General features: G+C 40.7%; 1 protein-coding gene across 1 annotated transcript; it reads left to right on the forward strand.

The window, feature by feature from the left end:
• The first annotated feature begins 5205 nt into the window (after positions 1-5205).
• Positions 5206-14922, forward strand: LOC135706221 (lipid storage droplets surface-binding protein 2-like). Its single transcript, XM_065227785.1, has 3 exons — positions 5206-5746; positions 13566-14003; positions 14069-14922. The coding sequence occupies exons 1-3, from the start codon at positions 5590-5592 to the stop codon at positions 14443-14445; spliced, it is 972 nt and encodes a 323-aa protein (XP_065083857.1). The 5' UTR covers positions 5206-5589; the 3' UTR covers positions 14446-14922.
• The last annotated feature ends 2494 nt before the right edge of the window (positions 14923-17416 follow it).

Genomic DNA, 17416 nt, shown 5'->3' on the forward strand with positions numbered 1-17416 from the left:
AGATAGAGTCGCCCCCCTCGCCTATAGCCGCTGATTTAGTCCTGCTTACTGCTGCTAGGACCAAGTGCCACGCCGTCCGAAGCGACAATGAGCAAAAGCATGACAGCAGCGCAGCGCTGTTTTATATCTTTTCAGGTTCAGAACCTGATAGGATTTCCCGCAGTTTTTTTTATGAATGGGGCGGAGCAAAAAGTTTCTTTTGTGCAGAATATGTAATAAAGGATGGACTTTGTATGTTAATATAATTTACCTCTATAACCAGATATGTTTTACAGTCAGTTGTTGGTAATTCATCGAGTGTATGTCTCCTATTAAGCAATATTTTTTTTTTTTTTTTGAAAATGTTGGCTCTGCATGTAAAAAATTAATTGTTCATACATTATTGGGGTTTTGCTTAAAATTTATTTCTCGAAAAAAAATGATCGTCATACATAGTCCATGTCTTTTTCGGGTTATTGTAAAGGGGGTGGGGAGGGGGTTGTTAAGGGGGAGGGGAGGGGGTTGTTAAGCGGGAGGGAGTTTTGCATGCACGTTTTTACAAGTATCATTCATCATTGTGGTGGACACGCCGTGATCCACCTTTAACCGCTAACCTAGTCCTGCTTGATGCAGGACCTAGCGCCACGCCGTCCGAAGCGGTAATGAGCAGTGGCATGAGAGCAGCGCTCATTTATATCTTTTCAGGTTCAAGCAGAATGATGTGCAACCAAGTGGTATTCGTTTATGATGACTGGGTTTGGGAAAAAGGCTTATTTCATGAAATCAGTGATAAAATTATCATTTGTACATTTTCAATAGTTTAATTACAGAAAAATTGGAAAAAATATTTATTTCAACAGGTTCGTAATGTAATATTCTATTGATTGGCGTATTTGGATTTTAATTTCATTTATAAATGACAAAGTTACAAGCGTTCAAAACCTAACACTCCTTCACCACACATATTTTTTGACTTGCACCCCAGTATAGTCGACAAAGACGTAGTTCTACGTCAAAAATCACCACCTTTGGTTTGAACATTTTTCAAAACTCTTTGACATTGCTATTTTTAGGTTTGTGACTTAATTTTTGATATGCAGAACTAAGGAAAAGCCAAAAAAGCCAACTTTTCTAGGATGAATGACAAGTGAATCCTGGGAAGAATCATTAACAATTGGAAGTTAATCTTAGGACGAATTGTATGATTTCTGTCAGTAGTTTCCTGCATAAAATTATAAAGATAAATATAAAGAAGTTTCTAAAGAATATGTCAATGAAATCCGAGAGAGATTCTCAAATTTATCCTAGGGCTATTCTGAAAAAAAACCTAATGATAATGATTTTAAAGAAATTCATTGGATCATTCCAAAGACATTTTGTAAAGGATTCTAAACGATTATTCAAAGTAGTTTATAAAAAGACAAATTCTACCGTCTTTGTAATGACTAATTTAAACTGCCAGTTCCGAATACGATTTGGCGCAAAATGCGTCTATTATCGGGTTCACAACATTGCCCAGGCTAGGCCACCTCTGGAACCATTGATTAAAGTCATTAGTGGTTCAGTATCTCTGGTGTTGTACCAATATTTGATACCTGACAAAAACCGTCATTTCTACCAGACCGTGTTACTTGTTTAGGAGCCGGAAAGCATGGATCCAGAACCTTCTGGAGTTGTAGGAATACTGAAGGCACTCTTCCGGAACCCGAAAAGCGTAAAAGCTATCCATTAATGGTAGCAGCGGTTAATTCGTCGAACCTGGCAGAGAATTGGTGTTTCGACTAGACCGAGTAGCCAGCAGAGGAGAGCGAGAGCGTGGATACAAAAATGTATTTAGCTGAAGTCGTAGATGAAGCAAGCGCATGAACCAATTGTTCGAATGCTACAGAGTGCAGCAGGAACCCGAAGACTGTTCAATGATGGTGCAATTCCATTATAAGCATTGTTAAAGTAGCAAATTACTTTCTGTTCCCACTCCTGGGTCAGCCGTTCTGTATCCTTGATCCAGACTAATCAAGAACGAGTCTACAGTATGCCTGCAAAACGATGAGTTGACAACCTGGAAGGTGCGTGATACCTAGCTCACAAGTTCCTACCTAATGTCTCCTCGATTACAAAAGAATACCAACTGAATCACGTACACAGCTGGGTCAACAATCAATACGAAACTAACGATTTTAAATTGACTCACTACTTGACTAGCCAATTGGGCCCAAGCAAATCGATTAACGTACCCCATTCTAGTCTAAATTCTAATACTACACTATGTTTGTTTTGATTTGCTATGAAGATTTGACAGATAAAATTAAAATAAATGCATCGATTAGCTTAGGACCGAAGAGAGCACCAGAGCTGAGCCAAAAAGTTGAGCACTTTTCTTCGAGACCTTCTGGTCTTAGAGTTACCTCTATGCTATAACCACAGACAAACAGACATAACACTCGAAAATTGTTCATCGAACAAGCATTTAACGGATAATTTAAAAGTATCGTAGTTGATAGTACCGCCACCTGTGGCGCGCATAGTCAATTCCCTTGCGTTTGACGTTTATACACTACCGCCATCTGTTCAGCGTACTACCCACCACAGTGTACTCAACAGATGGCGGTAATGTTTTAGCGACGATGTTTTACAGTGAGAAATATTCAATGTGTTATGTCTGTTTGTCTGTGCTATAACTAAGCGTGCTGCAAACCGCTGCACTTGCTACAACTTTCATTTGTAAGCTTAGAATTAGGTCTTTATTTTTGTGTGGAGATCATAAGTATCCTGGGGACTACGGTGGTTTTTAGTTAACACAGAATTTGGATATTGGTGCCGATGGCGTAGTGGTAAGTGTGATTGCCTCTCACCCCAAAGGGCCTGGGTTCAATTCCAGTCGGCGCCGAAGTAAAGCCGTTGGACCTCAGTCAGAATTGTTGGGTCGATTGGTAGGGTCCAGGCGTGGGAGCTGCCTTCCTAACGTCGGTAGCATTGGTACTGAGTACGGAAAACAAGATCGATGGAAAACAAATCAAGGAAAAAAAAAGAATTTGGATTTATGCATGGCAATCAAGGGGTAAGTCACTCAGCACATTGTGCCGAATTTAGATTCAGCTCAGCTTGGGCACATCCATCGGCACACCTTCGACATACCTTAAGCACACCTTCTGCACAATCTCATAGGCATTGGTTTGATGAAAATAATATGGGAACACTGCTGGTCAACTGTCATTGAAGTTGTTCACAACATTACGTGCTGTTTGACTGTATATTCAGGAACAACCTCTAATTGAATATATCAGAGGAACTCAGACCAGCAGTTCACTTATAGATCTAAATACTAAATGTAGGTTCTAGAGTGGGCTCAAAAAAAAGAGGCAGTTAATCAGACCCCATTAGTACCCTTAATTCAAATAATGATGCAACTCGCACAAAACAAACTACAGAAGTCTATTCATCATCCTCTATAGTCGGTCTACAACAATGCTTCCCACCGGTTTCAACTCTTTCCGGCCGCTGATAGACCGATGCATTTCACATCACGCAAAGCTAGGATTCTGGTCTGCCTTTTTTTTCTTTATTGGGTTGTCAGAAGGAAATTCCCAATCTTGGCTGTGGTACATTTATCTTGCTATAATGAAAAGGTGTAGAAAACTGCCAAAACGGAAATACAAACAAGGAACACTCAGATATTGTGGTAAAGGTTCGCCTCCTTTAGGAAGGTGATGAGGACGGCTGTTGCCGGAGACTCGTCGCCCAACAGGTTCCGAATGCTGATTGACTCCAAGCCGAAGGCAGCCCGAAGGTCTTCCAACTCCGCGCAGTTCACGAGGATGTGCTCCATGGTGGCTGGCAACGGTGTTCCTCCGAAGTTGTGGGAGACTCTGCTGTGCCCGGTACCAGCCTTGACACCACTCGCTGTTCTCGTAGGTTTGGATCCTTCCAGGTTCCGGTGGTCGCCTTGATCTTCCGAAGATGGTGTGTCCTGTTGTTCCTCCACTCGGTGTCCCAGGCTCTTCGAATCGTCCGCTTGATCCACTTTTTGACATCTTGGAGCGGTACATTGCCGGTGGACCTGGATCCGGTGTGGCCTGAGCCAGCGAGGTGGTCGGCTATTACGTTCCCTTGGATCCCGCAGTGACCGGGTACCCACATGAATACTGTGTTGGGCGGCGCGTGCTTTACCGTTCCTTGGATCCATGTATGCTTCGGTGTTTCTGTTGTTAGGGCCAATATCACGCTGTGTGAGTCAGTTACGACTAATATCGGCCGGTTGGCCGGTAACTTAACCGCGTGGAGAATGGCCGCTGCCTCAGCTGAGAACACCGAGCATTGGGTCGGGAGCGATCTGCTCACAAGCAGACCATCTCCGGAGACCCCCATTCCCACTCCGTTCCTGGTGAGAGAGCCGTCGGTGTACCTAATTTCATAACCTTGGTAGTGCGCCCCGAGAGTTTCGACGCCTCGGTCTGCCTTTGAGGGCATTATAAAACACTAAAACACAGGACTTGCTCTATGACCGGCACAATCAGCACACCTGCGGCACACTGGCGGTACACTGACAAAAAAGATGACCCAAGATTGGTGTGCGGAGTGACCTACAATGGCAACACTTTATCAATTTATGGCAATACAAAGATTGCAATCAATTTGAAAATTCATTGGTGTGTGGCAACTATTTGAAAACATTGTGTCAAAAGAGTCTGAATTTGTTAATCCACAGGACTGTTACGGTTTTCGAAATTAAATGCTGATTTCATTATTCTTATTGTGCTAATCTCTTAACTACTACCATTCGAAATACATCTGAAATATTGAACAACTTCCCCAACTTTGTGGAATATTTTTTCGCCATTCTCGGTGAAGATGTTTTTAATACACCTGGCATCCCTACAGACCTGCGCTTTACCGAAAGCATTTTCGTTGTTCCAGCAGATATTTTAAGAAGAAAATAAATCCTTCTAGAAGGTGGCCCATTTTTGCTGTTTCCTAACAGTGTGAAAGTATTTGAACTGATTGGACAACAGAATTCAAGAAAAACAAAACCCAAGCTCAAACTGAAACCCTGTCACGCTGCACACACTGATAAACCCTCCGGTAACAAAAAAAAGTCCCTTATCGGGGTGCTCTTACCCAATCCAGAAGTCCGAGGACAGATAACCCGCTCCGCACCGGTGGTATAAATACCGAACACAACCTCTAATCTTGACCATTACTACGAATAGAACAGGCCAGAAGTGACCATATTTTTTATTGAATCAATCATCGCGTAACGAGAAGAAATCATAGTGGTTCTTACCTACGGACGGAACGACGTTTCAAATTAACCATCCAAGTAAACTGTGGATAGACACAGCGAGTGAGTGCAACGAACAGAGTGGAAGCGACTCACCAGACGAGAGCGAGCGATTGTGAGTTATTCACCGATCGTCGTGCAGAGAGCGTGAGTGATATCAATACCTCGGGTTCAAGCGAGTCAGTCCCATCGGCGGCAGCTCATTCGATTCCCGGACGTCGTCAGGTTGTGAAGTGTCGAGTGTTTAACTCTCCAGTGTGACCCCCCCCGTGTGTCACAACTACTAATAAGTGTGAAAGTGATTTTCATCAGTTTGAAAAAATACAAGAATTATGTCGGCTAAAGTGCAGGAAAACGGAGAAATCGCCCAGACTGGCGAGAATCAGAGCAATCTGTTTGCGAGTCTGCAATCACTGGACCGTATGCTCCAGTTGCCGGTCGTGGACGCAACCTGGCAGCAGACCCAAAATGTCTATGGACGCGTGAAAGGTAAGTGCCACTGACCCTCTCTACTGGATCTATTGATTACGTGGGGGAACAATAGAAGCTTTATGTGCTGATTTCTTTGGGAAGCACGTTGTCCCTTTAAAAATGGCGTGCAAATGCTATGCACTGTACACTGGACTGACATGATACTGGCTTTTATATAATCAATTCATTTGACATTGAGGTCATCTGCTGTGCTCGCAAGTGTCCAGCAACTAGAATCCCGCATCGATCGTAGTAGACTGTGGTGGAGTTTAGGGGTGGCTAGGTTTTTGACTGGCCACGTGATTTGGCTCGGCAGGATGCGTTCTTCTTCTACGACGCAAATGAGCGATCTTGGGCGAGGTCAATCTTTTCCAATTTCTCTTCCAACTATTCGTCGTTCTGGAATCTTCCAGCCTACGTGACCGACTGCATATGTCGTCTTCCTCCATTCATTCCTCCATCTCGCATTCAAACGCAATCACTATCCCAACCTAATCGGCTTATTGAAGCGCTAAAGAGCGCTTGTTCAAATGGAATAGGGGAATGTGACAGCTTACAGTGGCACACAACAACACAAAAAAAGCAGTGCACCAACGTCAGCATGACTTGAACGAAAAATAAAACACACTCGATCAGGTGATTCCGACCGTTTGGAACGATTTCGATTTTGTGTTTATATTTTCTGTAGAAGCAAATTTTTTTACACACTGTTTGGTGAAGGGGAGATTCCACTGAAGCGAGCAGGTAACTGGAGCCCAAACAAGAACCGCTAAAGAGTAGGTACGTGCAAGTTTACGGCGGAGAGAATGGTTTGCTGTGCTGCTTTTTTTTTAGTAGACAGGTGTGGTGGAATCCACTAGTTTTGGGGGTGGGGCGGGGGGTTGTTTGAGGCACGCGGACGAACCAAACAAACCGGAATAACATCTCCGCAGCGATCTTTGGACTCGCGACTCAGCCAACCGCGTCATCTTGGCAGCCACTCGCGCTCTGCGTCATGTTCGCATCGTATGATCATGTGGTAGGTTCTCCTCTGCCGCAGCAGGCAGGCAGAGCGAGAGCAAAAACACCCAACGAACTATAGGAAGGGTAGTGGTTTACAACGATGCGGATTATGTGCATTTACGTTGCGTGGTATTTACACGACATGCGGGTATCACCATCATACATCGGTGTTGTACTTTGGACCCAATTTAGAGCCGCAGCCGACTCACTCATATGCTCGTCGTGCACGGTGATGATGCTGTTGCTGTTGGTTGCCTTTGGATCATAGCAGTCGTAGCAATGCGGGATGGAAGTTTTTAGTTACTGGATTTATTAGGGAGAGAGGGCACTATCAGGCGGAAGTTTCTGTGAAGGTGACATTCGTTTTGTTGGTCAATTGAAAGTGATAACGTCGGTGTTGATTTGGATGTTTTATTGGACATTTGGAGTAGGCCGATGCCTTGGCTACCGGGAAGGATGATAAGAGCATGTCTGCTCGTTGCTAGATTAGACATACTGAAAGTTGTCAACAGGACCAGTCGGTTGGAACCAGTTGATAAGTCTGACATGGTTGATTTTGATGTAATAGGAAGCTACTGCGTAGTACTTATTCAATTTATGGGTACTAGAGATCTCGATTTACGGAGACACAGCCAATTGAAATTGTAGATGCTCCTTGTAAGGCTTTATCCAATGACGCAGCAAGAATTCTTTGAATGCTGATGGAAGTAATTCGGCATATTTTTGGACAACAAATAACTGTCAAGTGTCTTGAGAGCGTTAGCAGATCGCTTAATTGATACGAAACATTACCTGTCCAGTAGATAAACAAACCTAAAATAAGAAGTGTTAAATGACTGTTCGTGAAATTGTTAGCATTGACAAGAATTAGCTCGGTTAAGTATTGTTACTTGTTCAATGAACACTTTCAAATTTCAATCGATTTGATCCACGCCAAATGACGAATCGGAAAAACTCGACCTTCTTCAATTTGCATGAAACAAGCATAATAAATTCAGTGTCAACATTTGAAAGGGACGCAATTGTTTTTGTAAACATGAAAATAAATAACATCAACATGTAGATGAATATTTCCTCTACCAGCTAGCATTGTTAATTTGGAGGGGTGAGCTTTAATTCGTGAGAAATCGACGGCTATAGCCATTGTTTACAAATGCTATTACGCCGCTTTAGAATGTTGACACTGAATTGTTTGTTTTGGGAAATGACTAATTTTTTTTTTCAAAATTCGGCCATTTGGATATTGTAAATTTTTCGATAAAATATTCTTTTAGAGGCGTGTCCTGACGCTTGAAAATTTTACAAGATCTAAATTGGCCGAATTTTAGAAAAATGTGCATCATTGCCCAATACAAACAATTCAGTGTCAACATTTGAAGTAATATTAAGAGGATTCCTTTCACGTTAGTTCTGTTAAACTCCAGATGAAACGTAAGGGATGATCCATAAATGACGTAGCATGACATGCATCGTGAGTAGGATTCAAAGGATATTTCCAACAGGATTCCAAGGTAATTCCAAAGAGAATTCCAAGAGAGTTCTTCATAAAAAAATTGTGACAAGAACTCTAAGGTACTTGCGAGTAGAATTCCAAGAGAAGAAGGAGAATCCACTAAGAATTCATTGAGAAATTTGAGGATAGTGCCAAACAAATTCTGAAAAGTATTCCAATAGATTTCTATTGAAAGTTTCAAATAAATTCCCAAAAAAGTTTTGGGGTAAATTTCAAAGGAATACTCAAGAGAGTTTCAAGGCTATTGCCGAGGGGAACTTCACATCTAAATCTCAATTCTAGATGCTCGAAAATTCTGACACTAACAAATCAATCTACAAAAAATCTGTTTTTCATTTCTCGCGTCTACTTTTTGGAGGAAATCTCCAGAATCTTCATCAATCTTCATTCTATCTACTCAGCGTGCGCGCAGCTAACCACTCCAAAACAAAATCTTTCCTGCATCGTAGATAGAGTCGTCCCTCTCGGCTATTCCTGTAATACATTTTAAAGAGAAATCAATGAAGAGTTTCTAGGAAATTCTTGAAGAGCATTTGAATTAACGGGAGCGAAATTTAGAGGGAATTCTATGAGAATTTCAAGAGATGCTTAGTGAATACTGAGGAGAGTTTATTTCAGGAAAATTCTGTGAAAACTCCTGGATAATACAGCGAACTTAATTAAGTACTTCAAGAGACCTGTAGAGTAAAAGACCTGTAGAGTAAATCAAAGAGCTTTCTGAAGAAAATTTCTAGAGTATTATGGAGTAAATTGTAAGGGAATACCAGAGAGAGTTCTAAGACGAACTCTGAGGTAATTTTTAGATGATTCTAAGGAAATTATTGAGTAAATTCTCAAAGAAAATCTCTCAAAGGGTTTAGGCCAAGGAGATGGCACCCCCATCTCTACTAATAACAAGTAGCCTTAGCGAGCATAGTAGCGGGCCCACGTTCTGGGCCCGCTTAGATTGATATGTGATCACGTTTTTATGCTGACTACGAAAAGAAGGTGGCGTGTCAGGCCCTTGGTTTAGACATTTTACCGATCATAACAGTAGGAACAAATTTAAGGTTTTTGCAAGATTCAAAATGACAGAATTTTAGCTCAAAAGTGAACGATTTTCCAAAGTTTCATGCAAATCTGGGCAGCTCGCATCCGATCGATTCGTCATTTGGTGTGGAACTGCTTCAAGGGACTTGCAAGAGTTTCGCCGCTTATGGACTTAAGTGAATTAATTTGATGAGAATTCCCAAGGAGCTCGGAATTCAAGGAAAGAATTGCTACGAAAACTTGAAGTGATCTAAGAGGATTCCTTTCATGTTTTTTTTTGGGCCCTCCCTTACCTCAGTTGGTAAAGGCGTAGTTTCAAAACAACACCTTGCTGGAGGTGGCTGGGTTCGATTCCCGATCCGGTCTAGGGATTTTTCGGGTTGGAAAATTTCCCGACTTCCCTGGGCATGAAGTATGATTGTACTTGCCACACAATTATACTAATGAAAAAATGGTACAGGCATCGAAAGCTCTCAATTAGCAACTGTGGAAGTGCATCTAGAACACTAAGTTGAGAGCACACAATACCCAAGTAACATTGCAAGCTTTATCAAGGTTTTACAGCATTATTCAAGTCCAAATCATGGTCTACAAGACTATGATAAAATCTTGTGTAAGCTAATATGCGATAACCAATAAGCTGGTAATGTAAAGAAGTTTTGTGAACTCCAGATTCTAGGCGAAACGCAAGGAGATTTCTAGGGTAGTCTGGAGTAGAATCCCAAGAAAATCATGACTAGGATTCAAACGAAAATTCCAATAGCATTCCGAGGAGACTTCTAAGGTAATTCCAAAGAGAATTCTGATTAAAATTGCAAGGAAATTTTGAGGATAATTCTAATTGATTTGTACAGAGAACTCCAAGGTTCTTGTGAGTAGAATTCCAAGAGAAGAAGGATAATCCAAAGGGAATTCTGAAAAAAATCAACGAAATATCTGAGTATAATTCCAAAAAAAAACTACTTAGGAGAGTTTCAAGGAGTTTCATTCCTGAAATATGTTTTAGTGAACACAAATAAGAGTTCCTTGAGAATTCTGAGGATGATTTCAACGAATTTACGAGACAACTCCAAGAGAATTCTGTGTGGAATTTAGAGGATTTTCCGACGATAATTCGACGATAAAATTTGGAATTTTAGGAGAATAGTTAGTGAATTCGAGGAGAGTTTATTTCAGGAGAATTCTATAGGGAATTCCTGGGTAATACATGGAATCCAATTAATAATTTTAAGAGAATTTCAGAGTGAATCAAACAACCTTCTATTAAGAATTTCTAGGGTATTATGGAGCAAATTGTAAGGGACTTATTTTTTTTTAGATTTCAGGCACTTTGAATCCCAATTCATATGCTTTTCATAACATAAAAAACATAAAACGTTCCAATAATCTTGGAAAAATGCTCCTTTACAGCGTAGCTACTCTGATTTACTGTCTTGTCCGTTTTTTTAAGTCAGAGGAGCGGAGCAACGCTCAAGCTTTTAGAATAAACTTCTAAAATAATATTTTAAAGAAAAAGCTTCTAAAGAATATTCTTATAAAGATTTAAAAGAAGCTTCTTAAGAAGATTCCAAAAGAAGCTTCTTAAGAAGATTCTAAAAGAAGCTTCTTAAGAAGATTCTTAAGAAAATTCTAAAATAAGCTTTTGAAGAAGATTCTGAAAGAAGCTTCTTAAGGATATTCTAAAATAAGTTTCATAAGAAGGTTCTAAAAGATGCTTCTTCAGAAGATTCTAAAAGATGCTTTTGAAGAAGATTCTAAAACAAGTTTTATAAGAAGTTTCTAAAAGAAGCTTCTTCAGAAGATTCTAAAAGATGCTTCTTAAGAAGAATCTAAAAGAAGCTTCTTAAAAAGATTTTAAAAGAAGCTTCTTAAGAAGATTCTGAAAGGTGCTTTTGAAGAAGATTCTAAGACAAGCTTCATAAGAAGATTCTTAAAGATGCTTCTTAAGAAGGTTCTAAAAGATGCTTCTTCAGAAGATTCTAAAGGAAGCTTCTTAAGAAGATTCTAAATGAAGCTCTTAAGAAGATTCTAAAGGAAGCTCTTAAGAAAATTCTAAAAGGTGCTTTTGAAGAAGATTCTAAAAGAAGCTTCTTAAGAAGATTCTAAGAGAAGCTTCATAAGAAGATTCTAAAAGAAGCTTCTTCAGAAGATTCTAAAAGATGTTTCTTAAGAAGATTCTAAAAGAAGCTTCATAAGAAGGATCTAAAAGAAGCTTCTGAAGAAGATTCTAAAAGAAGCTTCTTAAGAAGATTCTAAACGAAGCTTCTTAAGAAGATTCTAAAAGGTGCTTTGGAAAAGATTCTAAAAGAAGCTTCTTAAGAAAATTCTAAGAAAAGCTTCATAAGAAGGTTCTAAAAGATGCTTCTTCAGAAGATTCTAAAAGATGCTTTTGAAGAAGATTCTAAAACAAGTTTTATAAGAAGTTTCTAAAATAAGCTTCTTCAGAAGATTCTAAAAGATGCTTCTTAAGAAGAATCTAAAAGAAGCTTCTTAAAAAGATTTTAAAAGAAGCTTCTTAAGAAGATTCTGAAAGGTGCTTTTGAAGAAGATTCTAAGACAAGCTTCATAAGAAGATTCTTAAAGATGCTTCTTAAGAAGGTTCTAAAAGATGCTTCTTCAGAAGATTCTAAAATATGCTTCTTAAGAAGATTCTAAAATATGCTTCTTAAGAAGATTCTAAAGGAAGCTTCTTAAGAAGATTCTAAAGGAAGCTCTTAAGAAAATTCTAAAAGGTGCTTTTGAAGAAGATTCTAAAAGAAGCTTCTTAAGAAGATTCTAAGAGAAGCTTCATAAGAAGGTTTCTAAAAGATGCTTCTTCAGAAGATTCTAAAAGATGTTTCTTAAGAAGATTCTAAAAGAAGATTCTTAAAGATGCTTCATAAGACGATTTTAAAACAAGATTCTAAAAGAAGCTTCATAAGAAGGTTTTAAAAGATGCTTCTTCAGAAGGTTCTAAAAGATGCTTCTTTTTAAGATTCTGAAAGAAGCTTCTGAAGTAGATGCTAAAACAAGCTTCTTAAGAAGATTTGAAAACAAGCTTCTTAAGAAAATTCTAAAAGAAGCTTCTGAAGAAGATTCTAGATTAGACGTCAACACATCTGGCGGAATTTCTCATCATCTTAGACGGAATATTTCCCAGCGGGATTCTTAATAATCTTCTAGGTACGTTATACAAGAGAATCTAAAGTGGGATACATCGGAATCTTGGGTCTAATCGTTCTGAAATGTTCCTCTGTTCTAACACAAACCTTTGGAGTCCAATTCGAGATTTTTTGAAATTTATAGCGGGATACTGCTCTAGGAGTTCGAGAATGAAAAACCCATATGAGACACGTAAAAATCTCTACTGGAATTTATCTGCACCGCATGTGTGATTTTCTTCGCGAAATCCAGCAAATTTAGGATGTGCCGCTTTGGAATTTCAGACGGGATATTTTGGAGTTCAAGACAAGGTTCCCAGATAAGTTACGGGAGCGGAATACAACGGAAGCTTGAGCCTAACCGTCAGGAATTTCAAATGTTAAATAAATGTCATATGACTCTTTGGAATCCAGGGCTGAACTATTCCCAATTGTAGGTGAATCCAAAGTGCCAGATGATAGCCAAAACAGTGGAATTTCTCAGAATATTTGGAGAAATATTTCCCAGCAGCATTCTCCGTGGGTCCAATCGTTCGAAAAAGTTTGTGTCTAGAAAATTTCCAGCAAGAGCCTTCGAAGTCCAAGACGGGATTCTTTGAAATTTATGGCGAAATTCTGGAAATTTATTCCAGATGAGATACGCAAAACACCCCCTAGCGGAATTTCTCAGGCGGGATATTCCGAGGACCAGAAAATTTCTGAAACCTCTTTGGAATATCAGGTGGGATATTATGGAGTTCCAGCTAGATGCTCAAATAATGGATTCAACAGAAGAACACCTTGTACCAGAATTCTGGATTGGTTGAATTTGAGCATATCAACAATCTTCAATCCGATTATGTCTCAAAACATTTAAGGAAATCTCGTAATCTACACGACCGCACAGTTCAAAGTCACCCATTTCCACTCAAATCCCTCGAGATCATAAATAACATTTAAACTTTGATTGGTGCATTCCAAATATTGACCGAACCAACGAACAAACCCATCAGCTCGAATTGCCCTACGCGGCCTTCCCCACAGTGACACAGAATTCAGGCTGCAAATAGGCGCTTATCACGTCCGCCTGATAAGATTGCGACTTTCGCTCGACCGACCACGAATGACGCACTTCTAATGAAGCATCTTTTCCTCCTCGCTCGCCTCTTTCCAGATTACAACCCGCTGCTGAACTGGGCCTTCGGAACCGCCGAGGACGTAGTGCACCGTGCCGTCTGCATCTCCGCTCCGCTGGTGCACAAGTTCGACCGCCCACTGCAGCTGGTCGACCAGACTCTGGTCAAGGGCATCGACCGCCTGGAAGTCTCGGCTCCCATCATTAAGGAACAACCGCAGGAGATCTACAATCAGGCCAAGTGCAAGGTTCTGGACACGGTCAAACCCTACACCGAGAAGGTCTGCGAACTCCGACAGGCATCGCAGCAGAAGGCCGCCTCCCTCAAGGAACTGTCCTGGAAGAAGGCCAACGAAGTACTGGCCAGCCAGTACGGAAGCATTGCCGTGAACGGCGTCGACTCGACGGTAAAGGTGGCCGAACGCCTGCTGGACCTCTACTTCCCCAAGTGCGAAGGCGACGTCGAGGAGGATAATGGTGAGTTTTTCGCTTGGGAGCTCCCCGTATGATCCAAAATGCTAACGTCCAAATTTTCCCAACAGCTCCCATCTCGGCCAAGGACGATCCGGTGCTGCACACAGTTCAAACCGTCGGTCGCCTGTCGAACAAAGTTGCCCGCCGCGTCTACCGGACCGTATCGAAACAGGTCAAATCCCTCCGCAAGGAAGACGTCAAAGACTACGTCGCCACGCTCATTGCCGTTCTCCGCCTGACCCAGTACCTCAACTTCCTGAACGATAAACGACAACAGCAAGCCGTGGAAGATCAACCCACCTCTTCCAGCAGCACCTCCACCTCAACCTCCACCACCACCGCCGCCGCCTCTACCTCCAAAACATCGGACGTGGTTGCCACGACCAATAGCAGCAAGACGCTCCAACAGCAGCAAGAAGGTGGCGACGATCAGAAATCACAGTAGACGTGTGCCGGTACAAAATTGTACATCTATGTGCGTGTGAGTGTGCGGGTGTGCAAACCATAAGCGAACTGATTAACTAGTAGAATGTTAATGTAATCGTAACTATTTTTGCATTTTTTTTTCTGTCAAATGAAAAGCTAAATAATTAAATTGGGAAATGTTTCATCCTAAAGCTAATTCGGTGATGAAATGTACGTCGAATGTGTGAATCTTTCTGCGAGCATGTAACTGTGTGTGCGGGTATGTGTGAGTGTAGGACATCGTTTACTGTTAATATAGTACACCTAGGGAAGCGAAGATTGTCTAGTCCTGGAGCCTAATTTTTCCCAGGAATATAGAGAAATTTCAAGAGAAGCTTATATTTTCCCAATTTTTGAAACAAACCTTATTTTTTTTAAAATGAGCTATATTATTGTTTACTCGTATGTTTATGATTATTTTTTTGTAAAAGTAAAACATGAAAAACATCAAAAACAATGTTTTTATGGTTAAAAATATCACAACAACCTTCCGCTTCTTGTCGAAAAAATTGCATTCAGTTGAGCAACAGATTCACAGCTTTACGTCAAAGGAGGGAAATGTGTTTTACCATCACTCTTTCTTATCAGTATCCACTTGTGTAGTGCACACTCTCTTCTTTGATGGATCGTCAAACAATGTGCTTTGTTTGAGCGGAATTGTACTTTGGAAGCCCGGGTGCGAATGAATAATAATGTTAAAAGTAAACATAGCACAGCAGGCGGTTACGGTATTTTTTGCTCCCCGCCATCGATGACAATTTGGTACGAAAACAAAATTGTGTCCCTGATCTTAACGATAAAATTGACCGTTTAGCATCACTTCAGAGTCACGCCACAACTATGCGTGTCCAATAAGCCGCAGTGTCTACTACTTGTGAGCCAAAGGAAAACAAACCTGCACAGGTTGGTAAACAGCAACCGTCTGGAAGCGGAATTACGCTGCCTCACAAATTAAGCCACAGTCCCACTGATATGGAAAGCAGTCGCAACCGGCCAGCGGTTGCAAACGTCCTCCACAGTAATAAATTCTCTTCATTTCATTTAGAATAACAATATCAAGTGCGATGTGAAATTGAGATTGACACACATGTGACCGGCGGTACCAAATACACACAAGCAACAGCACACAAGTGGTGATAGCTTACACTTTGCCGAACAACGCTCGATCACGCCACTTTTGAACTTTGGAGTCGGCGAGTGCAAAACACCGACTCTGTCGTCGCCACTGAACTCGCGTTTGCCGGAATATGGAATTGACGTAGTGACGGCATCCAAGTTGGCCGCGATTTGCAATTAGCATTCACATTATTGACGACTACGTCGACGGCAACATTGGCTGGAACGGTTCATGTGACTTGGTGATGGCGGCTGCAAATATTTGCCGCACCGAAGGCACCGAGACTGCAACAAACTTTGCGGCGGTGCATTACGGTGTTTGCATTATCTATAGGTGTAGAAAGTCGGGGGAAAATGATTGCATTTAATATTGTACGAGCTTGACCAATGGGTGAAGAGATCATCAATTTGCACTAAGCATTGTGGTGCAATGTAGGAAATGCAGCTGATTCAATTGGCGGGAATTGCATCATTGGAGGCTGCGTGGCTTGCGTCATGGAAAGGGACGGTATTTATAGGATGTTCATAACATTGTATTGGTAAACAAAATGTGTTTCCCTTAGGACACTTGGGACCTTATGCAACGAAGGTAATGAGTTTTGATGACTACATCAACATCGGAAGGCATTAGATCTACATTTTGATGTAACTACAGTCATCATTGACTTCCAGCAGAATGGACATTAGGGTGGTTCAAGTTTGTATGGTGGATCACAACCCCTGATCCCAAGTGTTCTTTCAATCTGAATTGAGGTATCCAACAACTGTGCCAAATATGAACGGATTCCACTTTGTTTACATATTCAAAAATTGCTCAATCCTGGGACTTTGAGTGGGAAAACTATGCAGAACAACTTTGTCGAAGACCGAAAATCGATTCAACTTCTCGGCATCGATTCGACGTCTGGGTTGTTCTGCATACACACTTAAATTGTTTTGCCGATATTCCAACAGATTAGAAGTTCTGCAAATATGAAATACCGTTTAACTTCGAATTAGGTGTACTACAGCCTAACTAACGGGAGCCCAACTAAAACGTAGCCCACTTAAAGATAGCCTAACGAGCTAAATTCGACTGTACTGCTTTGGCAAACGATGACTTCAACCACCGCAAATAAAAGGACACTCCTGCAAACTAACCTTGAGTCTGTTAACAAATTATGTAATACAAAAAATGCAGTTTTATACTCTCCCAGTAACCAAACATAACACATTTACCAATACCCCCTCCCCCCCCCCCCTCCCCCTTCCAGGTGTAACGCGTAGCAATGATTTTTTATCAGACCAGAGACGGCATAAATCGCATTTATAATTGCTAACACAATATGTATGCCCTTTATTTAATAGGCAATTGGTAAAACAGCATTACGCCAGATGTAACAGCGCCATTTACTAACAGGAAACTGTTTGAAGAAAATCATAGAAATAATTTGGAATAATAACAAGTTAGTGACTACAGCGTAGAAAGGCTCCGAAATTGATAAAAGCCAATCACAAAACATTTCAAAGACTCCCTTTAATAAAAAGCAGGTCCTGTATCTGTCTTGTGAAATTTGTTGTCTGCGTCTGATTTATCTTGTTTATTCTACTGGACTTCCTCATAGGACATTCCTCTTAGAGTTTCTTGAAATTTTTTTCTTCAGATTTCCATTATTTTATTATAAAAAAAAAAAATAACATCACAGTTTAACGCCATGAAATTCTGATCAGAGCTAGTCTAATGGAATGCACATAGATATATTTAACTCTTGTTGAAGATCTCCATGGAATTTCATGGAAATTTTTCTAAGAAATTTGCTGAAATCATCTCTAGAATTGCTCTGGAAGCCGCTTTC

The sequence above is a fragment of the Ochlerotatus camptorhynchus genome, unplaced genomic scaffold (assembly GCF_037179485.1).
Source record: "Ochlerotatus camptorhynchus isolate MF236.1 unplaced genomic scaffold, CSIRO-AGI_Acam_v1.1 ptg000276l, whole genome shotgun sequence".
In the NCBI taxonomy this organism is placed as follows: domain Eukaryota; kingdom Metazoa; phylum Arthropoda; class Insecta; order Diptera; family Culicidae; genus Ochlerotatus; species Ochlerotatus camptorhynchus.

Coding starts and splice junctions, on each gene's coding strand:
- LOC135706221 (XM_065227785.1), top strand. CDS start 5,590: ATGTCGGCTAAAGTGCAGGAAAACGGAGAAATCGCCCAGACTGGCGAG. Junction 5,747..13,565: donor TGTCTATGGACGCGTGAAAG/GTAAGTGCCACT, acceptor GCCTCTTTCCAG/ATTACAACCCGCTGCTGAAC. Junction 14,004..14,068: donor CGACGTCGAGGAGGATAATG/GTGAGTTTTTCG, acceptor TTTTCCCAACAG/CTCCCATCTCGGCCAAGGAC.